At 52.1% G+C, this 24,933-nt stretch overlaps 7 protein-coding genes across 7 annotated transcripts in view; 4 read left to right on the forward strand and 3 right to left on the reverse strand.

The window, feature by feature from the left end:
* ASPZODRAFT_148862 (hypothetical protein) overlaps positions 1–4,654 on the reverse strand; it is a gene marked incomplete at both ends in the record, with an annotated part of 6,664 nt that extends 2,010 nt beyond the window's left edge. The window contains 3 exons of the mRNA XM_022725426.1: positions 525–2,584; positions 2,939–4,208; positions 4,233–4,654. Coding sequence (XP_022586117.1) covers positions 525–2,584; positions 2,939–4,208; positions 4,233–4,654 — 3,752 coding nt within the window. The remainder of the gene's footprint in view (positions 1–524; positions 2,585–2,938; positions 4,209–4,232) is intronic.
* A 190-nt stretch (positions 4,655–4,844) lies between these two features.
* ASPZODRAFT_127716 (hypothetical protein) lies at positions 4,845–7,698 on the forward strand. The gene is made up of 4 exons (XM_022721822.1): positions 4,845–5,212; positions 5,290–5,629; positions 5,684–6,691; positions 6,747–7,698. Exons 1-4 carry the CDS (start codon positions 4,986–4,988, stop codon positions 7,584–7,586), a joined length of 2,415 nt encoding a protein of 804 aa, XP_022586118.1. The 5' UTR covers positions 4,845–4,985; the 3' UTR covers positions 7,587–7,698.
* Positions 7,699–7,996: 298 nt separating this feature from the next.
* Positions 7,997–13,028, reverse strand: ASPZODRAFT_55603 (hypothetical protein; the record flags this gene model as incomplete). The annotated part of the gene is made up of 3 exons (XM_022728551.1): positions 7,997–8,135; positions 8,176–9,979; positions 10,043–13,028. The coding sequence occupies 3 exons, from the start codon at positions 13,026–13,028 to the stop codon at positions 7,997–7,999; spliced, it is 4,929 nt and encodes a 1,642-aa protein (XP_022586119.1).
* A 1,444-nt stretch (positions 13,029–14,472) lies between these two features.
* Positions 14,473–16,475, reverse strand: ASPZODRAFT_55145 (hypothetical protein; the record flags this gene model as incomplete). Its single annotated transcript, XM_022728520.1, has 5 exons — positions 14,473–14,559; positions 14,628–14,838; positions 14,921–16,148; positions 16,219–16,299; positions 16,367–16,475. 5 exons carry the CDS (start codon positions 16,473–16,475, stop codon positions 14,473–14,475), a joined length of 1,716 nt encoding a protein of 571 aa, XP_022586120.1.
* Positions 16,476–16,665: 190 nt separating this feature from the next.
* ASPZODRAFT_148867 (hypothetical protein) lies at positions 16,666–18,747 on the forward strand (the record flags this gene model as incomplete). The annotated part of the gene is made up of 8 exons (XM_022725427.1): positions 16,666–16,678; positions 17,365–17,417; positions 17,494–17,625; positions 17,737–17,893; positions 17,944–18,158; positions 18,241–18,381; positions 18,440–18,544; positions 18,736–18,747. The coding sequence occupies 8 exons, from the start codon at positions 16,666–16,668 to the stop codon at positions 18,745–18,747; spliced, it is 828 nt and encodes a 275-aa protein (XP_022586121.1).
* A 1,228-nt stretch (positions 18,748–19,975) lies between these two features.
* Positions 19,976–21,021, forward strand: ASPZODRAFT_56548 (hypothetical protein; the record flags this gene model as incomplete). Its single annotated transcript, XM_022728619.1, has 2 exons — positions 19,976–20,820; positions 20,889–21,021. 2 exons carry the CDS (start codon positions 19,976–19,978, stop codon positions 21,019–21,021), a joined length of 978 nt encoding a protein of 325 aa, XP_022586122.1.
* A 378-nt stretch (positions 21,022–21,399) lies between these two features.
* ASPZODRAFT_12429 (hypothetical protein) lies at positions 21,400–24,868 on the forward strand (the record flags this gene model as incomplete). Its single annotated transcript, XM_022721391.1, has 7 exons — positions 21,400–21,486; positions 21,582–21,921; positions 22,003–23,583; positions 23,678–24,233; positions 24,308–24,429; positions 24,502–24,789; positions 24,843–24,868. The coding sequence occupies 7 exons, from the start codon at positions 21,400–21,402 to the stop codon at positions 24,866–24,868; spliced, it is 3,000 nt and encodes a 999-aa protein (XP_022586123.1).
* Between the last annotated feature and the right edge of the window lie 65 nt (positions 24,869–24,933).

The following is a 24,933-nucleotide window of genomic DNA, read 5'->3' on the forward strand; positions in this document are numbered from 1 at the left end:
GGGGGGGGGGGGAGAAGATAAATAGGCTGGTTGTCCCTCAGTCCTGCGAGAGGGGGAATAAGTTCAAGGCCATTGCGATACCGGCCCTGGTTCTGACATCATACAAATATGGGACCCGATAATTAATGGGCGTGATTCATTAAAAATATCGCTCTTATAGCTTTCCCATACGATACGCGGGATGCCCTTATGGAGAGGATCTGTCATGGAGCATAAAAAAGGTAATGGCAGGGTAATGAAATAAATAGTCTAAAAGATATACCATGAAGAAATTCGACGTACGAATTTACTAGTCAGCCTTGGGAAATGCGGCTGTGGATCATTTCAGACGGAGTGACAGACTGCAGGCATTTTGAACAGATAGATGGAAATGTAACTGCAAGATATCTCTATGAATCCCTGGCAATGCCCATGTACATGAATGATGTCAGCAGGAAGGAATCAACATCGCTAATGGCATAAAACTTTTGGGAGCTCAAACAGGCTCCTAGGAATTGGCCGGAACAGGTGCTGTCGCAGCAAACCTGGCTCTCGCAAGCTCGAGTCGCGACTTGGGCTTCTCTCCTTGGCCGCTGTGACCATCGGGCTGTTGATCGAGCCCCTTGGCCTTGAATTTCCACTCTCCTGGTCGTCTTTTATAGAGATCCATTGACCAGTTCCTCCACACTGCTCGGCCGAGGAAGGAGTCGCGAAGGGCCATTTCGTTCTGGAGCAGCTCTTGAGCCATTCTTTCTTTCACAAAGTAGAAATCTTTAGTCGCCGTCCAGAGAGCATCGACCACATGCGACCCGCTGGAATCTAGGGCAAGGTCCTTCAAATGGCTGCAGAACTGGACGGTGAATTGCCGGCGGAATTGAGTAGAGGAGGTAGGTTGCGTCAATGCTTGCTGCAGGACTCGCGAGGCAGAAGGGTCCTTGGAAAGACTGATGATTGTTTCCGAGGGCTGTGCTGATAGAGTGGAAAAGACAAATTCGCTGAGGGGCCCAGGAACGGTGAGAAGAGACTGAACAAGTAGCGAACCATGCAATTTCTCAGCTGCATTTGGTGTTTGACCGTTCTGACCTTCCTTCTGGTTTTCCTGCTGGAACTCGAGTTTCTCGTCTTGAGAAGACGCCACGAGCCTCAGCATCTGATTGAGCCTTTTGACGGGATCTTTATCATAGGCAGCCTCGAATGCCTTTGCTAGGGGTGCGGTGTCTACTCCACGGACCGCACATCGCTCAACTAGAACCCGAGGAACAGCGAGCCTGGAACGCTCAATAAGAGATGGGATTTCCGGGGCCACTGCGTCCACGACACTCTGAAGGTCATCCTTGCCAAGCCGTTCGAGGATGCGGATGGCAACGTAGCCAGCGGTCACATTCCGGGCAAGCGAAGCCATGCGGTCACGGAAGAGGTTCTTGTATAAACTCTTGAATAGTTTCCCTGGGGTCCAGCGAACGATGGTCTCTAGCAGTCGGGATCCCACAGGGTCATAGAGGAGGCCTTGCGCAAATTTGGTTCCTTCGGATCCCTCCTGGAATGTCTCATCCGGGATCAGTCTTTTCGTAATAGAGCTGGACTCCTTGAAACTAGTTTTTCCGAAATGGCGGAGTTCCAGGTATAACAAAACCTGAAGGACAGGGTTACCGACTGGGTGGGTAGCCAAGGCACGTAAATAAGTGTCATCGAGTCCCGAAACCATATCTTTCATGACTCTCTTCAATGTCTGTTCGAAAGATTCCGGGACCTCTCTCTTTTTCTCGGCTTCCTTGTCATTCTGTGCATCTGCACCAGGAACTCCGAGTCTCTCCTTCTTTTTGCTGGCCACCACCGAATCCGCTGACGACATATCAACCGGCTCACCGGCCAACACAAGAAGAAGCACTCGGATTGTATGCGACGCAAACCGTTCAGTCAAGAGATATCCCCAATTTCCTTCTAGTTCTTCAACAACGGTCAGGAACATTTCCGCTAGACTCAATTCAGGCTCCTCTCCATCCCCATCTCCATCCTCGTTTGAATTCTTTCCTTTTGTCTTCGACGGTTTCCCTGCAACAGCCGGTGCAGCGCGAATGAAAAGCGTCTCGCAGCAGTGACTTGCGAATCGGTGTTGAACAAGGTGCTGGAAGTGGCCGATGAACTTGCCAAAGAGCGTTCGCAGCTGCCGGACATTGGACAGCGAGATCAATTTCTCCATCAACCGAGAGCATCCTTGGCTGCAAGCAATTTTCAATTCCTTGCCCTTAGCCTCTTGGTAGACACTATCGATGAACAAACTCCGCTCCTCATCGTCTGCAAACTGGTTCAATTCCAACATTTCGTTCGCACGGGAGAAATATTCTTGTTCCTCAGTGTCAAGCAAGCCAAAGAAGACCATGTCATTCGAAGGGGCTCCATCATAGTTCCCATCCTCGACCATCTCTTCATCTCCCACGGTCAATGGAATATAATCGGGGGCGGCAGTCTCGTCCGCAGCCTCTTCGGTGGTTTCTTCGGCGCTCGGCTTCACTCGTTTTGCGACAGGGTCCTCGGCACCCTCATCTCTCTTTCGCTTCGATTGCTCCTTCTTGGCCTTATCGGCCGCTCGGCGCCCTCTCTTCTGCTGCTCGCGAGGCATGATAGCGACCGATGGCAAGTGTGAGGCTGAGTGAGAGATGAAGCAGGCGCTGTTTTTTGCGGCTTCCTGCGAGGGAAATTTTGGGATAAGCAGTGGTCCAAGCGTTACCCGCAGTCCGATATGGCATGTTTGACTCGTTTGCTTCCTGCGATAAACGAATATGATTACTCATCCATTTATACTCATTAACTAGTTAGTTAGTTAATTGCCTATTTGTGAAAGTTCTGCTTGAAGACAAAGTATTGTACAGTTTTTTTGACAGCCTGTAGTCGCCCAAGGAATCATATAATAATACATGACCAAGAAAAAAAATCAGATGGCGGAATAAATAGCAGATACGTGTCTTCCACACTCGACACGCTGTTCCATCTTCAACGTTCGATTGCCTACTGCGCCCTTGTGACGGGGCATGATTTGCAGACGGGCTTCATGTTTCTCTTTATCCCCAGCCTCTGAAGGCACAGTAATATGAGTTGGTTTCGAAAGATTGCTGCGTTTGCCCGTGCCCAGTTGAAAAAACTCATTTCCTCCCCACCACAAGATATCAAGTCCCCAGCTCCCAGCATTCTCCAGAGACGTATCGGAACGGTTGCCAACGCGGGAAGTGTTGTCCATAATTGCAGCGACATGGGTTGTGCCGACAGAGATGTCGCGCAGACGGATCGGAGACAGAACTCGAGCGCGTTCGTCAAACTCGAAAAGACTGCTCAGAGACTTGACTCTTGCAGGAGAGTCTTGGATATGTGTCCACTTGCCATTGCCAAGGGAACCCCAGATACCTCTACCACAAGCCCAGGTATCCGCGGCGTTACGAGCTGTTTCCCGAATGGAGGGGGCATGTTTTTCATCACTGCTCGGGATGTCTTTTACATCCACGGTGAAAAAGCTGTTTGCACCACCAGCAGCAATGCTTGATACCTTTGACAAGGAGCCATCGCGATATAGCCTGCTCAATGGCAACGAGAAGGGCGTGTCTTCGTACGGAAGCGTGGGATTGAACCGGACACCTAGTTGTCCAAGCGAATTGTCCCCGAACATAAAAACGCGGCCGTCGCTGGTAAGAATCATGGAGTGATAATCTCCAGTAGCAATTTGTGTAGCTTTGAGACCTTTCAGGGTCTCGACCTCGTAGCAGGCGTCCACTCGCTCCTTGCGCCGGTTAGCCCATGTGAGGCCAGGGATACCCAGCTGACCATGAGATGGGAAGCTCTCTGAAGCTGCAGCGGCGGAAAAAACTCGGCCATAGTTGGTCAGCAGCAACACGTGCTCTAAGCCGCCACTTATCGCAGTGACCTTTTCACCCAATTTCAAAGCCGGCTCGAGTGGTCGGTAACTCACGTCGGCTCTCCCAGACCGAAAAGGAACCCACGAGCCTTCGCGAAGCCTCTGCCCCGACTGCTGGTCATTCTTCGTTACCGGCAACGAGTAGACGGATCCGTTAGACGACAGAGCGATAATCCGGTCATCAGACATGGTTAGGGAGATAAGATCCTTTCCACACAAGGTCTTGGTGGGCTTGAAGTCCTTCTCCGAAAACCCTTTGCCCCATTGCACCAGGTCGCCTTTCTCTGTGATCGCTGCGCCAGATTTGTCACTAATCTTCAGGTCCCTAAGCACTTGGTCGTTGAAATACGACAGCTCGCGCGGCGTCTTCACAATAGCTTCTTTTGACTCTGGATCGACGACACGGTGGCTATTCGAGCCCCATAGATAGACGCCTGGACTTTTCAAACTCTTCTTTTCCTGCACGTACAAAGAGCTCATATCTTCCGGGCTGTTCTTAAAGCCTGCAGGTCCAGCGCTGTCGGTCGGTGTCTCAACCTGACTGCCCGGCTCCACTGCATATTTATAACCTCCATAGGCAACGGCAGCGGCTCCGGTCAATCCAAGCGAGTATATCGGCCATTTGGAAGACGGTCCAGGTTGTCCAGAGCTTGCGGGAGTAGGATTTGAATAGGCTCTCCGTCCTGCCACGAAAGGTTGTCTTGTTCTCACAAAACGCGACGTCAGCCTAACACTGCTGACCGAGGGAGGTCTAGCTCTGTAATAAATCATGATATCAGTTCAAGTAGCCCATTCGAGCCCACGTCTGAGAGGTTCCCTGCAGCCTCGAAGGTCGATGATGAAAACCACACGAAGCTTCCCCGCGTTCCATGGAGCTTGTCAGAGTTACGCAAAGCGGAAGAAGGCGGCAGAATATGTCCCTGAGCAGCCACGATGGACTGTTTCGCGAGAAGGCTAGAAGCGAGTGCCCTGCTCCAGGGGGATTTCATGGCTGCGATACATGTTCTGAATGAACCAATGATTTCCTGAGGTTGGGTGTCACCGCGAAACTGATTCTAGTATCCAACAGCCGGTTGATCGTCAGTTGCGGCAACGTTCGACAATGCGCCAACAATCCAGTCCGCAGCAGCGGGCAAAAGAGCAAACAAATCCGCCAGATGTGCCGCTGCAATTGAAAGCGGATTCACATGCCAGCGAAGACTCCGTAGAGCCAGGGGAGACTCGGAGAAGCTCAGACTTGATTGACAATGTACACGATGAATTTGACTTTATTCAGTGGTACCATGACGTTGAAGATGGGCTATTGGATGCTAGCTACGATGAATATCAGTATGCACATATCGGCGGACCGTCGCCTCACTTAATTTCAAGATTGTCTGGTATCTGATCTGCTCTGTGTTAAATAGGTCCTATCTCGACGAACTCCAGATGTCGAAAGCTCATCTGGATGCACTTTTGATCGATACCTCCTCCACGCTTGACCTACTCAGCACCCTATCCGAGTCCTTCCAGGCGGTAGAATCACAGACATCGAACTTCCAGAAACAATGTGAGGGCTTGCTGTCTGTGCAGAACAAGTATACCGAGCTCGCAGACAGTATTCAGGATAACCTCCAATACTACGACCTGCTGGGCCCCGCTTCAAGACGGCTCAATGCCCCAGGTGCCGGAAGTACTGTCCGAGGGAAGGAGTTCTCGGACATGCTGAGGCGATTGGACGAATGTCTAGATTATATGGAGACACATGTGAGTAGCCTGGTCCTGTTCGAGAGTTCTGGGGGCTAACAGAAGATTGTCCAGGTCGAGCAGAAGGAAGCCGAAGTTTACCGGTCGAGATACAGGCTTCTCATGACTCGCGCTCTGACCTTGATTCGGGGTCATTTCGTTTCTTCGCTGCGTGACATATACAACAGCGTCTCTAAACGGATTGCCGATCGACAGCTTAATGACACAACTATGTCAGCCTTGTTGTACGCCAAATTCAGAGTTGGCGCGCCGGAATTAAAACAAATAGGTCTTGAGATTCACAAGAGAGCAGTTCCTCCGGTGGACCCTGAGCAAGGGACAGAAGCCGAATACAAAAGCCTTCTGAATGAGCTTCATGCGAATTTCTCTGCCACCCGCGGAAGATTGATTGTCCCACTGGTCCGCAAGAAGCTCAATGATATCTCACAAGCGCCTAGTACATCAAAAGATTTGGTGGCGTTTGCTCGTGCGAGCATCAGCTACATCCGCGGTATTTGTCTAGACGAATATGACCTCTGGGGCGAATGGTTCCATGGCCAGGAAGGCCTATACGATTTTCTCGAGACGATATGCGAGCCACTCTATGACTACCTACGGCCGAGGATCATCCATGAAGACAAAATAATCAAGCTCTGTCAACTCTGCACCCTGTTACAGACCAGATATTTTTCAGATCCTGATGAAGACACGGAGAATACGGATGTGACTAATCTGGACTTCTCCATTCTTATTCAACCAGCTCTCGAGGATGTTCAGACTCGCCTAGTATTCCGTGCCCAAGCCTTCCTTCGCGATGAGATTGAGCGGTACAAGCCACGCCCGGGCGATCTCGATTATCCAGCTCTTAGCAGACAGATCTCATTATCGGTGACAAATGGGAAAACTTCAGGCCGCAAAGCAAGCGCTGTCGATAACCTACGCAATACACCGAGAGATGCCGACGATGATTCCGCGGACCAAGACACCAAGTGGGATTTCAATCCCAAAGATACTCCCAATGGGTGGTATCCCACTCTGCGCAAGGCCATCTGGCTTTTGAGTCGAATCTATCGCCTTGTCAACGTATGTAATTCATGGCAGTCAAGTCCGTACTTCTTAGCTAACTCTGTTATATTAGTCGACCGTGTTTGATGACTTGGCTCATCAGATTGTGCATCAAACGACCTTATCTCTTCACCAAGCGAGGACTCAGGTGTCCAACAAATCATCTAGTGCTGACGGACAGCTATTTCTCATGAGCCATCTTTTGATCCTCAAGCAACAGATCGTTGCCTTTGACATCGAGTACGTTGCTCCCGAGGTCTCATTCGATTTCTCCGGAATCACCAGCACTTTCTGGGAACTTCGAGAGCGCGGTGGCCTTTTCAACCCGCGCAACCTGATACAGCTAGTCGGCAACGGTCTTCTGCCGCGCGTTGTGGAGAACATGTTGGATGCCAAGGTTGAACTTGACGGGGGTCTGAGAACGGTGATCAACGAGTTCATCAATGGGTTTGCGACCAAGATGACCGACACCCTTCCCACCAAATTCGTGGACAAGCGGAACAGCCAACAGCGCGGAGGAGAAGTCATTATCCCCACGTGCCGGAACATCGAGAAAGAAGTCACGACTCTCCGAAGTGTCCTTAACGACTACCTGGACGACGTACGGATGAAGGAGACTCTTGTCGGCGCGGTCCAAGACCGAGTTATTCAGGTTTACGAGGAATTCTTCGACAAGTATACCTCCTCCGAGAGGAAAAAGGGCCTCTCAGTCAGCCGCAAGGGCAAGGGCCGCGAAGACGCAGTCTGGGACGTCGACACCTTTGCGGAATGGTGCGATGAGGTCTTCCGCGTTGGTATCACGGATATGCATCGGTCGTCCGATGACGAAGTCGAAGACGACGACGACGACGAGGAGGAGGATGAAGTCATGAGTGGCAGCGTTGGTCGAAGTGTTACCAGTGGCCATACATAGTTAGCCTCCCATGATTTGGTTACCAAGATATAGATACCTACCCAACCATAGCCGATGTGATTGTACATACTTTTTTCCCTTTCAAGCAATATAGCTTTTCCCATCAGATTGACTCGCGTTACTAGATACGTAGAAACGAAGATGCGTGATGTCTCAAAATTAGTGCCTCCTCTCTGGGAATCTCATTCATTTTGTTTTCCAAAGTCGAAATTATGTACAATATGAGCCGTATCATGTGGCCATGAGGAAATGAAAAGTATGGAATGCCTTGCAAGGTGGCAAGGAGGGAATTAAGGATTTTCCGAATGATGAATAGTGCTGGCTCTGTATGTGAAGAAAAACCAAGGCGAATGTGTAGTGTCACATGGACCAAGCAAGCAAAAGAGAAGGGTTTCTAGGAGATCTGCCCATCACAGCACATGGCGAATCTTGGCATAGAGTTCCGTGTTGAGGAAATTATATTTGGGATCAGGTTCGCAGAAGGGGTGAGTCAGTAGAGTCTCTGCCGTGGGTCGGTCGCGCGAGTCACTGTAACACGATTGATTAGATCTCTTGAATGATGTCTTTTTTTTTCTGGTTCAAAACTTACACTGTAAAGCAGTCCCACATAAAGGCCAAAGCCGCGGGGCTGATATTCATTGAGACGTCGTCGGGGATGGGCGGTGCCTGGTTCAAACTCCCAAGCTTGAAGATGGCGCCGATTGCCTCTTCCTTGCTCCACGGACGACGACCGGCAAACATCTCTAGCACCACGCAGCCCAGAGACCAGATGTCGACTTTAGCACTGTACCCTTTGCCCTGCGATTGGATGACCTCTGGTGCCATCCAGAACACCGAGCCTTGCATCGAGTTGGACGAGTCGTTGCCATAAATGTCGTCGGTCTTCTTGGAGATTCCAAAGTCAGAGATTTTGCAAGTCCCATCCAAGTCCAAGAGGATGTTATCGGCCTTGAGATCCCGGTGTAAGATTCCCGAGTCATGAAGGTATGCAAGTCCGCTCAACGTCTGTCGCGTGAGGGATTGAACCACGCTCTCCTCGAATTTGCCGTGTTTGCGAAGACAACTGCCGATCGAACCACCAGAGATATACTCGAGGTAGATGGAGATGGAGAACTCCCCTCGTTCAAATCCTAGATACTGCACAATATTGGGATGTTCGAGATGCTGCATGGTGTCGATCTCTTGATCCAGAGCAGCGACCATTTCCTTGATGCGGTCCGTGTCTTGTCCAGCAAGCCGGGTGTTGATCTCCACCTGCTTGACGGCCAAAACCTCACCATTGTCCGCGTTAATGCCCAGGTAGACTCTACCGTACGTTCCTTTACCAATAAGCTGACCACGAATGATACGGAAAGTGGCCTGTCTTTGCAACTTGCTGCCCGTTGGTTCCGGTTGCTGCGGAATAGGATCAAGTTGGCTCAATCGACTACCTGGTTTAGGGCTGATTTGCATGATTTTAGCACCGAACATCTTGGTGCTCTTCCGACGCAAGATGTCTCCAGATCGCTGATTTCCAACCGAAGCGACACTGCGGTTTCTATGGAACTGGTTCGCACCCTTGGCGACCTCTCGAATCGACTTCATACGTGAGAGCCCCCCGGAGCGGTTGATGTTGCGCCGAGCGACGAACCCAGCCTCTTTCGCCTTCAAAGTCGACTCGTCAGAGCCAAGGGTATCGGATTTGCTGTAACTGGATGGCCCAGGATAAGGGGGAAGCTCTGAATTCGTTCGTGGAATGGTATCATTATCAACAGGGGCTTTACCCGCTGGTGAAGAGGGCGGTGATACTCCATGTCCTTGGAAGTAAGGAGCATCGAGATCAACGTCAGGGAAGAAGTCGTCTAGGTTGTCGATGACACCTTCAACTGGGGGACGACTGGCCCAGACATCACCGCGAGCAAAGGAATCCCTGCGGTACTTTGATTTCTTCCTTTCGGGGGTCTCGGGTGGTCGGTCTGCAGTGGCCAGAGCGACCTTGATATAGTCCTCTTCTCCGCTGGATTGTTGGGAAGCTGGGCCGGAAGAGGAGTCACCAAGTGCGCCAGGAGACGTGAAGCTGACCGACAATCCCTTCCGCAGTCTGGTCTCTGTGTCCAGCGTCAGGGATGGTTTTTCCGTTTTCTTGAGGCTCCCGTGCGAAGATTGGGCATTGGGCGGTTGAGCGTCTGGGACCTTCTGGCTGTTTGCCAATGGAATGGCGAATAACCCGTCGTCTGAATCTTCATCAGACTCCTCTATCAGTCCTGGTGATTTCGAAAAGGAAACTGTTGATTCCTGGAAATCAAATTCCGGTCCATATGATTTCCGAGCCTGCGCTTTGCTGAATGACGGCTCTTCTTCCGAAGACTGTGCGACTTGCTCTCCAGAAAGACTTTGCGAGGTTTTCAAACCATCTACCAGAAGTTAGAGTGAATTCCTATAGATGGAGGTGCACAATTGTGAGGGAAGGTAATTACCGGCTGTACTCTTACTGGATTGATCCGAAAAGGCAGGTAAGGCGGGTAGAACTGGCACCGAGGGTGAGGGTGTACCAATTGCGCTTGTAATTCTAGCCATAGTAGCCAGCGTCGCTCCCAGTCCGTGCGTCTGTATTGTCGGCTGACCCCGCGTGCGGTCAATATTCCTCTTGCTGAGAGAATTGACTTTGGTTAGTGTATTCGACTCGGCTGGTGCCAATGGGGGTTTGCGGAGGGGCACGAGGTTGTCAGCTCTCTTGTCTTCATAAGGAGAGATGCGGCGAGAGTCAAAGTCAATTACACCTTCACGCCGGTATCCAGTGACTCCATAAGTGTCCTTTCTTGGTGATTGCCCGGCTTGCTGTTTCGATAGATGAAATGCCATTTCTTTCCGCTCAACCTCGCGCATATACTCGTGCCGGCTGATGACATCTGTCTTCTCGGCAGTACCGGAGAATTGTGAGGAACTTGGCGTTCCATCCATCGTCGGAGTTGTAAGAGAGCTTTGCGAAGTGTCGCGCGAGATCGACTTGGCAGTAGAGGCTTTGAGGGTGGTCTGCCGAGAGCCCAAGGGGGGGGAGGCAGGTCTTCCTTGGGTGAGTGGCGAGATCCGAGTGAGGGCTTCTTCATCCAATGGCTTTCGATGCAGTTGGTGTGGCCCTATTATGGGGGAAGCCGCGGTCTTCTCTGAGGGGATAGAGACGCCAAGGCCAGTAAAGTGGGATGACGACGAGGTCCCGCGTACAAAAAGCTTCAAGGATCCAACCGCGTCCGATTTTGAACGCCGATAATGAGCGAGCATCGAGTCATTCAAAGGCTCCTCATGGTCAGTTTGCCCAGGTTCGGTGGTGAATATCTGAGCGTTCGTCCAATCGAGGATTCCCAAAGTTTGGCAGATTGTGGAACGCAGGGACTCGACCGAGTCATTATCTGTAATGTCCACTAGGCGATAGTTCCATCCATCTGTGGTCACAAATGTCCATTTCTTTCCCTTCTGTGCGACCTTCGAGCGAATAGCCGTCTTTTCCAGATCTGACAGGGAGGAAGATGAGGGACGCTCTCCTATTGACAGATCGCTTGTATTGTAACCTGGCTTCATAAATGGCAGATGATGCCCATTCTGACGTGTGTTGACTGGACTTGTGGGAGACTCAAGAGATTGTTCCTCTGGTGAAGGGTGACTTGAGTCTGATGCCTTGGTCTTCTTTTTGAACAGGTTGAGGAAGCCTTTGCTATGCTCCTTGGGTAGATACCCATGAGCATCACCGCCAAACTGTCGGGAAAATTGGTCTTGCGGAGAAGGACGAGTGAGATCTTGCCCAGGTCTTCGAGTCTCATAATACCGGGCCCCCGCAGAAGGGGGCCCGCGGCTTGTGCCCGTTATCGAATCCGAACTGTTGCCACGAGTGTGTTCGTATTTCAGGGTCAAATCGCCTGTGGATGACGAGGTCAGGCCCGGGTGGGCCAGAGCAGCAGGCTGCAGGGAAGGACTGCCACTTTGAGGGCTTTCTTCGAACGGGCGGATAGAAGGGCCAGCCAAAGGGCCGCTGTCACTTGAAACGGAGGGACTCTGTCTTCGGTGGTCACCGACAATGGAAGCCAAGGCGGCCCGGGAGTGTTCCGAGCGAGGCCACGCTGCTGCTGTGGAATCGGCGGGTTGAGGATCGCGTGCAGAATCGTGACTTGTTGGGATCGGGAGGGTGACCGAGCGCATCTGCACACTTTGCCTGTTTGTGAAGCCAGAATTTGGTGCCTTGAGGTTGGCGCTTGCTGGTTTCGGACTGTTCTCAACGTTCCCTGTGGCAGAGTTCGCAGAAAGTGGTTCAAATCCAAGATGGGGGGAGAATTCCGAACCAGTATCAGAGGGAGCACTTGCCGCCAGCGGCAGGGATTCGCGTCGCTTCTGTATGGGAATGCCAAAATCATGGTCATCATGGATCAGACGGATCAACTTGCGCATACGTTTTCCTTCTTCACGCTCCCGGGCTTGGTCCCAGCCTGTTCCGCTGGATGTGCACTCCTTCATCAATTGTGGATACAAAACGTTGTGCATTTTTTGGAGGTTTCCTCGGCCATTGGATCCATGACCGAGTTCAAGGAAATCGGCACCTTGTAGCTCCAGGGTTTTGAAGGTCTCTTGCCAGTCCCGGGAAAACGAATTCCTTGCCAGCCAAAGCAGCACTCGATCTAGTGGCCATTGGATGGCAGCCTCGCCCGGAGACATGCCGCCTAGTGAAGTGCTGCTAGCATTATGACGGTGACTGGGCGACTTGGACAGATCATTGCCATGGTTCGTCGCTTGCGGTTGTGGGTTTTGCAGCGTTGCCGTCGGCAGACCAGGCGATACCACTTCATGCGCGTTTTCATGGATCGCTAGAGCGGCAGGAATGTTGCGAGTGGATGGTGTTTGCGGGAAACTTCCTTCCTTTCTGTATTGAGAGTTATCCACGCCCGCATGCTCATACGAGTGGTTGGAAGGGTTGCGTTGTCGGTCAGCTCCCACGAAATTTCCGTAGGCATCGTATGGGCGAGAATATGAATCAAACAATGGAGGTATGCCAACACCCGGTCCAAAAGACTCGCCACCCGGGATATAAGTGGCGGAAGTCAGAGGCTGCGTCTCGCTAGGTGGGGGAGGCGGTGGAATGGAGAGAGGTGCTGGTTGGCGGCTGAACGCCAGATGGGGATTCCCTGACTGGTTTGGAAGAAGAGGAGGAGGTGGTGGTGGAGGAGGGGGGGGAGGAAACCCCTGGGGAAGCGGCGGTCTTGCCCAAGTCTGCTGCCATCCTGATGCGATGCTATACCCAGTGCCTGGAGGCGGACCCGGAGGCGGACCCGGAGGAGGCGGGGGTATCATACTTGGGGCTTGCACCGGAGGAAGCCGAGGAGGAGGTGGAGGCAGAGATAGAAGATGCGTTTGAGGCCCCGAGACCATCGAGGGGGGCGGTGGGGGTGCCGGTATATACTGCTGTCGTTGGCCCTCCATTGCAATTTTTCATGATATGTACGTTGAAAGAGGACGATCCGGTAAACCGCGTCGACGATTCCGAGCAGAAGAAGAACCGCTAGCCGCTCTAGTCGAAGAGTAGGCACGTCTTGAGCTTCATTCAATCAGGCGGAAACCTGCAAATATGTTTTGATGTTTCAAATAAAAGTTCACGCATCGCCAAGACCCCCGGGTATCCAATCAGGCTGTCATGAAAAAAGCAATCAAAGGACCTGGACCGCTCGGCTGGTGCTCCTGTTTAACCGAGTTGTCGTCCCAACGGTGATACCTCAGAATTGTGGCGGGCAGCGATAAACCACTGAGGGATGATGATCGATCGGCAGGGAGGATAGGGTAATTCAGGGCGCGCGCTGTCAGGTCTGAATGACAAGAACCAACTCGATAATCGCCGCGCAGCCTGTGCGATATGAAGCTGCGATCCCCAAAGGATATTTGTCCGGCAGTATGGATGGAGGAGAGGGAAAGGTCCCAAGAGCAGGTTCTCTTGTCGAAACAGCCTAAGGCATCCACTGTTAGCACCAGGAAATTCAGGCTCCCCGAACATCTTGATTCTTAAGAACATCCTGAGAGGGTGAGGAGGGGGGGGAGGGGGGGACCTGCACGCTCTCTCTTCGAGCCTGCAGCCAGGAATACAACCTACGAAAAGCGGAGAACTGTTTATCGCACCGCAAGGAGATATCCGGGCAATCTCAAACAGACAGGAACACTGTCTTTTCAAGGAACATCCACCCAGGGAGACAGAACGACAGAACGACAGAACTCCTCATCGGCAAGCCCCTTGCGCCAGCTTGACCCTTCATCCGCCGAGATCTCGCAGCCGAAGTTTCGCCAACAGCTCAGCTGGTCCGCGCGCCGAGTCAATCACGTGGCCCGTTTCAGGCGGAAACATTTTCTCGTGATCCTCCCGTCTGATAAGCAAACAATGGCTGGCTGATCGGCCAAAACACCAGCACTAACTCTCTCCCTGAAATTGTCCAGGGGCTGCACGATGGTTAGAAGAGGCTCCATGCTCTTGTTTGGTATGTTTTATAAGCTTCTGTTTTTAGGTTGATCGCCTCTACGGATTGAACGTATCTATAGAATACGGAGTAGGTAGTTACCTGTCTAGTATCTACGGACTCGGGAGTATTCGTTCTCGCTACCTTGTATTGATCTACCTCGTTGACTAGTCGTTAACTACCTAGTTGACTAACTACTACAGCTTTAGTTGGGTACCTCTAAAGTTAAGATTATAATTAGCGAGCCAATGAACGGAGATCAAGCGGTCGATCTTCAGGTGGACAATGGCATGGTGGGATCCTCTACGTTGCAGTGCCCTGCTGTCAGATAACTGATGATCATTGATGGGCATTCCATTTGCTAATTATTAATCATTACTATCCAGGTGACTTTCGTTCCCGAATATATCCTTTGCTCGCGTGTCTCACTCCTTGTTCCGAGAGGCAGCAGCGGTAGCGGTCATCTTGAGTGCCAATGGGGCGTCTCCCCGAGGCATGTGCAATTCCACAAGCTAGATTCGGTCAGCTCCAAACCTGGCAAGTCAATAGGAACGACGGATGCAAAATTCATTTAACATACCTGCAGACACGGGGCGGAGGAAAAGGTTTCGTCGGCGAAGAGCGCGGTGAGCTCTTCTCGGGTCTTGACCTGGTAGCCCTTGTATTCCTCCTCAGTGGCCCCATAGGTGACCGGGATATCCTTGAAGCTCCAGGGCTGGATCTCATTGTAATCGGCGGACCAGCCGTGGATATGCCGTTCAATCTCGTAGCCCTCATTGCAGATCACAAAACTGAGACAGATCAGCTGGGGGGATTTTTTTTCAGAAGAATATGGAAAATCTTTTCAAAAGAATATGGATCGATGACACTTACATGATAGGATTGAGCTTGTGTTTGATCATCGTGCTCACCTCCTGCGCAGTGAGCTGGAAACTTCCGTCTCCGACAAACAGAATCGTTCGGTGATTACCCAGCTCCTTGGCGGCCAGTGCGGCTCCCTGGCAAGAACCAACAGAATATCCGATACTGCCCCAAAGAACCTGGCTGATTGCGGTTACTCCCTTGGGGAACCGAGTCTCCCAAATGCCAAAGTTGGCAGTACCCGTCTCCGTGATGACGACATCATTCGGCTTCAGCCACTGTCCGACGGAAGGCCACAGCCACGAGTGCGTGATCTTCTCCTCCGAGGAGTCCTTTTCGGAATCGGGTAGCTGATTCGAAACCGATGGGCTGGGTGACGGGGTGAGCTTGTTCATCTTTTGGATAATCTTCCTCAAAACACCCTTCATGTTGGTGTTGGGATACTCGGAGTACCGGACGCGCACATAGTTGCTGTGGAAGTCAATGGTGTTGAGTTGTCCAATCCGGTAAGTGAATCCGGCAGTGTTGAAGTCGGATTTGATCGCCCCGATGCTCAGGATCAGGTCGGAGGATTCAACTTGTTCGCGAACGCCAGCATTCGAGCCGTCTCCAGCGTAGACGCCTCCGTAATTCTCGTGAGACTCGTCCACTGCGCCTTTGCCCATCGGAGCCACAAAGGTGGGCAAGCCCGAGGCCACAACAAAGTCGTGGACCTCGTCCAGAACGCGGTGACGAATGGCGCAGGCATCGACCAGGATGACGGGGTTCTTTGCCGCATGGAGATACTTGAGGACAACATCAACGACATAGTCTTCCCGCTCGGGATCGTTCGGGGGGAAGGAAAGGTCAAGAGGCGTCTTCAACCGGGCGCCTTCCACCTTCTTCACGGCCACGTCAGTCGGGAGAGTGATGTAAACGGGCCGACTGCGGATCCAGCATTCCCGAATGGCGTTGTCAATCAGAGTCGGCGCTTCGTGGGGGTCGTTGAGCTTGGCCATGGCACAGGAGATCCCGGCGCTCATATTGGCGAAGACGTTAAAGTCTCCGTTACCGAGGGTATGATGCAACAGCATCCCATCTCGCTGCGATTTGGTGCTGGGTTGGCCGACGATGTGCACGATCGGCACAAACTCGGAATACGCCCCCGCGATCGCATTGAGAGCAGACAACTCGCCCACGCCAAATGTGGTGATCAAGGCACTGATTCCATTGACTCGTGCATAGCCATCGGCCGCATATCCTATTTTTTAACTGTCAGTGATGCGTTGGTTGTTAGGAAATTATTGAAGGTTGCAGATTTGACCCCGCACCTGCATTCAACTCGTTACAGTTTCCAACCCACTTCAGCCCACATTTCGGTAGAGAGTCCAAGGCTACCAGGTTATAGTCACCTGAAAGTCTGTTAGTTCCTTATTATTATTTTCAAAAGGGAATTCACTTCGATTGAATAGATCATACCCGGTAAACCATGGACCGATCGGACTCCAACCTCGTACAACCGCCGGTAGAGATACTCGACGACGTCAATGGGCTCCCGGAGCTCCCTCGTCGCGATGTCAGTGGTCATTGCGAGAATGGTAGGTAGCTGAGATGGTGAGGAGAGGCAGTGTAGTTGTATTGCAAACTGTGGTTAGAACTGGATAGGTATTGACGATGATGATCGACGCTTCCTTCTGCAGGTTCATATATATCCTCTGGCGACAGCAGTCATGCCACCGGCGAAAGCCGGCCAGATATTATGATCCAATGGTGATGTCATGGCGGCGGCGGGTGTAGTTTGCGATACATGATACGATGGCGTCCGATAAACTGATAATTAGGTACAGGTACACTACTACTCCGTACTGTATGTAGTACATTCACAGTCATGGTCGTAGTCGTAGTCTAACGGCCGGTGGCCTGATAGCTAGCGGCTGTCGGACGTGGCGGGAAAGGGAGTAGTGTCCATATTTCCAGTCAATGAAGAGCCGGAACAAAGCCTTAGTGTCTTGGGATCGTCAGATATATAACTGATATCGTTCTAGAACCATCCCGGAGACAGGTTAGTCACCGATTGACTCCCTTGGATAGGTTGGATCGCTACCAAAAGATAGGTAACTTGCCTTTGGAGGGCCGACGTGCCTGTCCGAGGAAGGCAAGCTGACTGTGGTTAAGTTCAAACTAGGCATGTCGGTGACTTTTCTAGGCAGTTCCATGACGGACCGCCCTCGCCAATGGCGGTAACCTGCCCCCAAAGCACCTACTGACTCCGACCGGCAATCGGCCGGTTCACACACAACGCGCCGTTGAATCTCCCCACTTCGACCAAAGAAAGGAGGGAGCTGGAGCTCGAGACGGTGGACTCGAACAGTCGGTGTTTCTCTTTGCTTAGAGAAAAAAAAATTTAGCTGCCAGCGCAGAGGGCAGAATCAAGGAACCCCGATCCGTGTGCTCCGAACCGTGAATGGCTGGGCCAGGAAAGAGAACCATGCCGGGCAACCCATCCAATCAGTCGGCGAAAAGACGCAAGGTTCGTGTATCTCATCTACGGTAGTGAATCTGGAGACATCTAAGATAGGTATCTGGGTGCTGACTGTTTGGGACAGGGGGGAGACAAATGGCGGAAACAGCAGGGTAACAAGGCCACGATTGAATCAGGGGATTGGGGCGTTTTTGTAACGTGTGATATGGGCAGAGAGCAGAAATGTGTGGCAGAGGTTCTGGATCTCTTCTCCCAGGTAAGTAACATGATGTTTGTTTGTTTTTGTTTTTTTTTTTCCTTCTCGTGTTTCTGCCTCCTGGGTATATGTAACTGTCGAAAGGTTCCGCAGCTGACGTGTATGGATTAGAGTGTGGAAGACGCCACAGGAGACGTGGAGGGTGATGATGAATTTGATGCTGATGCAGACGACATCGAGGCACAGATTAAGAGGGAGATGGAAGAGCTACAGCCCGATTCGAAGAAGCCGAAGCTCTTCCGTGAGATCAGATTGGACATCCCATGTGGTTCGTGAGATTCTGGCTGGTTTCTGGACCGACTATTGACCTTATGACAGTGACCTTTATACGATTTGATAAGAGCATAGATCCGGTGAAAATGGTTCATGATCTCTGCCTGGATGCGCATGCCAACCCTGATCGGAAACGCAGTCGATGGGTCAAACGATTGAACCCTGTGAGCTCGATTCGCAAGACGCTGAGCGTTGATTTGAGCGAGTTTGCAAAGGAGATTCTCAAGCCTCATTTCCATTCAGGGGGGCCTCCTAGAAAAGTGAGTGGCCGGCACCTCTACTCTGCAATAACAACAGCAGTAGCAGCAGCAACCAGTCATCTAACGAATAACTATCGCATAGTACGCTATCCGGCCAAGTATCCGAGGCAAGAGCAAATTCGACCGGGACGGCGTGATCAAGACAGTGGCAGATGCAGTAGGGCCCGAGCATCCGGTGGATCTCAAAAACTATGACCTGGTCATACTCGTCGACATCATCCAGGTGTGTTTTACCTCTATGCAACCGCCTACCAGGATCCTTACTAAGCTGGCGGTCCTAGAACGTGATCGGAATGAGCGTCGTAGGAAGCGATTATGACAAGTTAAAGCGGTTCAACCTGGCAGAGTTATACGACCCCACACCAAAACTGCAGGCCGCGACAGTAGTGGAATCTAAATGATAGTCGCGGCGTTTTGTCCGAATCAGAAACGGAAGAAGTGTGTGACCGCTGTTCAAGAGGAAGTAAAAATGGATGACTCTTTGGTGTGCTTAGCGAGCCGGCTCATATACTGCCAGCTAGAAAACACCTGGGCACTCGGAGTGTGCGACTTTGAGGTCGATACGAATCACCACAAGGGGAAAGACTAGTGTACGCAACCAAGCACCTTGATAGACCGCCACCAGATTCTAGAAGTGAGGGGGATTGCTGCTAGCAGAGGCTGCTCCAAAGCTTGGCTTGCACCCTGTTCCAGTCAGGGAGCTCTCTCCAGTGCCTTCGCCCACCTTTCTTTTTCCTATCCCAGCTTGACGTTTACTACTAGAGCATGGTCGAATGTCAACAGACCGAGACCTTGCCTGTGGCGGTCGCGACTAGTCTTGTTCCAGCAAGAAGTCCGCTGGAAGCAATGACAGTTGGATGCCTATCTAGCGATGTGGCTTATACTACATACTACATATGGAGACGAATCCCTTGCGAGGCAGCCTGCGATTCATCCTGATCACCAATGGACGGTTTACCTGAGGCCCGATGCTGATCCAGAAGTGAGCTCGGCAAGGCCCGCCGGTGATTGGCTGGTCCGTGTACCAGGCCAGGTTTACGCCTTTCTCAACGTGGGAGACTTAGGCGAAAAGCCCAGTCATCAAGACGATCCATTGTGCGACTTGTCGTGGAGATGCGGTGTTTCTGGCTGGCTGATCCCAACTACCGGCGGATGCCCTCCTTAAGGACAATCGATGCTCCCAAGCCTCTCGCGATTGTCTTGTCTTGAGGTGCTAAAAACGGTCCCCTCTTCTTAGCTACGGGGTATGGTATGCTTGCCCATGGATGGGCTGGCCGCTTAGACATCCCCAAATTCGAGGAATTTAGCCGAAAATTTCTAGATGTCAATGCGACGTTGTTTTATTATTATTATTATTATTATTATTATTATTATTGCACTAATATTATTACTTGCTACTCTACATATGTCGTAGTACTAATGTGCTGTATGGAGAACAATGCGAGTAAGCGTCGCCGTCCTGCGCACCTCCCTGCAGGCTCATGCCTCCTCCAGAGACTACCTACCCAATACCTCTCACTTGATAGCTGCTGCGATTGATTGTCAGGCGATAGAATCATCGGACAGTGTTTCCTTTTAAAATCCGTCGAGGTCGTACCCAGCAGTGCGTGTGTCTGTCTGTGTCTTTGCCCTCCCCCTTCCCCCCTCCCCCTGGTCGGAGAGACAAATAATATACTTGAATCAACCGTCTTCTTCCATTCTCTTTTTCTTTCTCTCTCTCTTCATTTATTCATTTAATCTGCTCCCCTCCCTCATCGGATGCAATGCATCAGGTTTTGGCGTGGTCGGTACCTCAGAAGCCCGCGTACAGTGATGTCATGTCGCCTCCTGGTCTGGAGATCGATACCAGCGAGGAGCATCAGCTACAATCCATCCTTTACCCTCTCTTCCCTCACACGGTGCGACTACAGCGGGTACAGTCGTTGGAAGGCCACCTGCACCCGCTGCGTCTTCTCACCCTATCAAATGGCGTGCAGTTGATACTCAAAAGCTACCCCCGGCCAACAACGGCTCTGTTGCGTCGGGAGCGGTTCCTGCTCGAGACGGAGGCCCGGATGCTCGCCATTCTCAACCAGAGCGCCAACCCGTGTCTTCCACAGCTGTTTCAATACGATCCCCAGGGGGCCGCCGGGCAATCGGCGTTTCTCTTGAGGCAGTATGTGAAAGGAACGACTCTGCAGGAGATGCAGACGCTTCTGAGCCCCCAGGAGCGCAACGACATCGATCGCCACCTGGGGTTCCTGGCGAATATGGTCGGCCAGCATGTGGCACCGCTCTTCGGACCGCTCGACAGGGTAGCCTCCGGGGTGGGCAGTCAGTCCTGGCGGGAGGCCTTCTTTGCTCTCTTCGAGGGCGTGCTTCGGGATGCCGAGGACATGTTCATCCACCTCCCTTACTCGGAGATCCGGTATGAGATCAGCCGCCTGGCCCCGTCGTTGGAGCAGATCACCTTGCCACGTCTGGTAGTCATTGACTTCGGCCACCCGTCGCAAGTGCTCCTCGACCAGGATTCCAGGCAGCTCTCTGGGGTCATCGACCTCAGCCACGCGATATGGGGCGATATCCTCATGGCGGAAATCTTCGACGACGCTTCCCCTGCCGTCTGGGACGGATTTGGCCTGCAGCTCACCCAGACCAAGCTGGAACAGGCCCGTCTTCTTCTGTATGTCTCTCTCTTGCACAGCTAGAACTCAAAGCATAACAAAACATACCACTAACCTCGTTCCTCAGCTACTCTTGTTACCGTTCTGTCTACCGGATCACTGCCCAGTACTACCGGAACCGTGATGAGACCACTGAGATCGATGCCCGCAGACGATTAACGGCAACTATCGCGAAGCTGGAGGCCATGGAACTTGCATGAACTTGGCGCAGGCGTGTTTTGCATTCTGAGCGATTATTGTCAAAAATGTATCATATTACTAGCATATAGAGGACTACACTACACTACTACAACAACAGCAACAACACTATACCCATCATTGCACAAAGATCACCATAGGCACTGCTATTAAATCTTCAAAGAAATAACCAATTAAAACCTCCCAGTTCGGCTTCTATTGATGCTATAATAATAGCCTCAAGCCGAGTCCGACCGATGCCAAGAGAGCCTGCGGCGGGGCAGGCGTTGACAGCTGCAAGCCAATGTCGTCAGTGTCTCTCTGCTTCCCTCTTCCTTCTCCCGACCTATCTTTGCACCTTTTGTCAATGTCTCTCGCCTGCACGGTCTTGACCTGTAGAGATGGCCCAGTTCCTTAGAGGCAAACAGGCCGGTATCCAGAAGGATCTGTCGGAGGGTCTGTCGCCGGACCTGTTCCTGCTCGACGAAGTACGTTCAAGTTCCTATTCTTTCCTTTCTTTCCTTTCCCTACGACATCTAGAAGGACGTTCGTTTTTATTTCTTTTTTTTTCTAACGAATGCAGTTTGCTCGATGCGGCATTAATTCTCAGATCAGTGTGGTGGCATACGATCCCGTACAATCCCTCCTCGCCGTAGGAACAAGCGATACACAGTTCGGAAGCGGGCAGATCTACGTCTTTGGCCAGCGACGGGTGCTGGTCGTGTTCAATTTCCCGCGAAAGGCGTCAGCCAGGTTCCTACAGTTCTGCGGCGATAAGCTTGTCAGCGTGGACTCGAGGAATGAGATCTCCATCTTCTCGCTGGAGACAAAGAGCGTGCTCGTCTCCTATGCGCCGCCGGGCCATGTCACTGCGTTGTTGACGGATCCTAGCCTCGATTATGCTTTTATTGGCTTACAGAATGGTACGAAAAATGAAATTGGAGTGGAAGAAGAGCGGATGGGGGTTAGGTTTCGCCATGGAAGAATAAAAAGCTGACCGTTAGGCGATATCATTGCGTACGATATGGATCGTGAATCGTTGACGCCCTTTCGAGTGCCGAACCTGTGGGCAGAGCGTAACTCACGCACTCGATTGACACCCGTGATCTCCATGGCATTTTCGCCTCGCGATATCGGCAAGATTCTTGTTGGCTATCCCGAAGGAGCCGTCGTGTTTTCGTTCAAGCAGAACCTTGCACAGAAGTACTTCGAGTACGAGGTGCCCTCCGGCGCGCTGGGAGGCGACTCGGGGATCCCGTTCAACGATGTCCGCAAGCCGAAGGTGACACAGGTGCTCTGGCACCCGAACGGGATTTTTGTCCTGACGGTCCACGACGATACGAGCTTGGTCCTGTGGGATTCCAAGGACGGCCGCAAGCTAATGGCGAGGACGATCCAAGATATCAATGTAGATCAGCCAGGTGCTGTTTCCGGCAGACCTGGCTCGGCAGGGGGCCTCCTGGAAACCAAGCACCCCATCACTAAGGTTGCGTGGTGCGCGAAACAGAACGCCGACAATACCGGCCTTTTGGTTGCTGGTGGCGGATTGAAGGATGAGCCCGGCAATGGTCTCACCTTCTTGGATTTCGGAACCACCCCCAACTACCAGACCTCCTCGTGGCAGATCCTGTCGAATTATTTCGATACAGTCAAAACGACCACCTCCCTTGCTGTGCCTCCAGGTGCACAAGTGGTGGACTTTTGTCTGCTCCCGCGCTCGTCCCCTTACTACGCCGGCGCTCATGACCCTATCGCGGTGATGGTCCTGCTGTCGTCTGGTGAGCTGGTCACTCTAAGTTTCCCCAGCGGCCATCCAATCACTCCCACAAACATGCTCCATCCCTACCTTTCCTTCGTTCAGCCGTTTGTCACAAAGATCAGCATGGCGCCAATCGACCGGTCTGCCTGGCTGGGTCTCAAGGAGCGACGGCAACAAGGCCCCAGGTTTTTGGTCGGCGGTGCAGAGGGGAAGAAGACTCTCAAGCGCTTCGAACGCCGCAACATCATCATAGCCGCACATGCCGACGGGACCATCCGTCTCTGGGATGCCGGCAACGACGATGAAATCGAGAACGGCGAGGTGATCCAGGTCGATCTCAGCCGTGCGGTTGGCCGCGTCAGCAACGTTGAAGTCACCCAGATGTCCATGGTGGGATTGACTGGCGAGCTGTCTGTCGGCCTCCGGAGTGGAGAGGTTGTTATCTTCAGATGGGGCAACAATGCAAACGTTGGCAGCGATGCGCCTGCTGGCCCGAATAGTGGACCCGGAGCACTCACGAATATTAAGCACCGTACTGACCCGGGCCTGAAACAGGGTCTTCTGCCACTCACCATGTTGGAAATGGAAAAGGGACCTGTGACGGCACTGAAACATAGTGAAGTCGGTTTTGTCGCCGTCGGCTTCGAAGGCGGCTCTTTTGTCATCATCGACTTGCGGGGGCCGGCCATCATATACACTGCTCATCTCTCGGATTTCTTGAAACAGAACAAGCGGGCCAGTTTCCGCAAGTCCCGCGCATCCGATGAGGCACCAGCAGAGTGGCCGACTAGTATCGAGTTTGGAGTCATGACTTTGGAGGGTGAAGGTGAGATTCTTTCCAATTCCCTACCTCCTATTCCGCTTCCCTATCTCCTCTTCCACTGAGATAATGAGCAAGTGTGAAGCTGACTTGCATGTAGAATATTCAAGCATCTGCTGCTTTGTTGGTACTAGCCGTGGCAACTTTGCGACTTTCAAGATCCTGCCGGCCAGCAATGGAACCTATTCCGCGTCTTTTGTGGGGGCTACCTCTCTTGACGACAAGGTTATCAGCATCTCCCCTCTCGATGTTGAAACTGGCAGTCCTGCCTTGGCATCTCCTAATGCCGTCGGGGGGTTGAGGAACGGCCTTAAGGTCAACGGTGTCGTTGTTGCCGTGACCGTGTCAGGCTGCAGGATCTTCAAACCTGCCACGGCCAAGGGGGCCCACAAGACATGGGATAATTATCTTTGTGACTCTGCTGCGGTGGTGAAGACCGAGGGCCGTGGCTACAGCCTTGTTGGGCTCTTCGGGGACGGGAATGCGCGGGCTTTCTCGATCCCATCTCTCAAGGAAATAGGATGTAGCAAGATCGATCACATCGTCGACATGAGGCGGATATCCGAGTCGCTTGTTGCACCGTCGGGTGATATTTTGACTTGGGTTGGCCCGTCGGAAGTTGAAGTACTCAGTGTCTGGGGCTTTGGGGTCACACTGTATGCAATCCCCCCCCCCCCCCCTTTTTTTTTTTTTGCTGGATTAGAATTTCGCCTAGTACTGACCTTTCTAGTCAACCTTCTGATGACAAGCTTTACAACGACCAACTCCCGATGCCTCCGCGACCGACAATCTCGAATATGCAGTGGATCTCTGGCACCCAGTACATATCTCCCGCCGACATGGACATTCTCAGTAAGTCGGCCCCCTTTGTCTTTCTCCCCACAAAACCAAGTCTTTATGATGGAAGCTGATCAAAATGGATAGTTGGGGGTCCCGACCGGCCACCGTCGAAGAAGATGCTGGAGCAGATGAAACTTGACGAGCAGGAACGGCAGCAACTCACCCGAAACTCACGCTCGTCGACCGGCCACAGTTCCCAGCAGGGCAGTGAAGAGGGCTACATGGCGTACATGCAGCGTCAGATGCAGGAACGCACTGAACGGCTCGGGATCATGGGAGACACCATGGACCGGCTGGAGGAGAACAGCAGCAACTGGGCCGACGATGTGAGCAAGTTCGTGTCGAAGCAGAAGAAGAAGGCCGTTCTGGGAGGTGAGTCTAGCATATACATACATAAAAGTTTGGAATACGTGCTAACATTGCAGTTCTCGGATCGAAATTCGGTCTCTAGTCTTCTGGCTGTATGAATGTTATGATAGCGATAAATCCAACGCCCATAGATATTTTTTTATCAAG

Source organism: Penicilliopsis zonata (assembly GCF_001890105.1).
Source record: "Penicilliopsis zonata CBS 506.65 unplaced genomic scaffold ASPZOscaffold_1, whole genome shotgun sequence".
Classification (NCBI taxonomy): domain Eukaryota; kingdom Fungi; phylum Ascomycota; class Eurotiomycetes; order Eurotiales; family Aspergillaceae; genus Penicilliopsis; species Penicilliopsis zonata.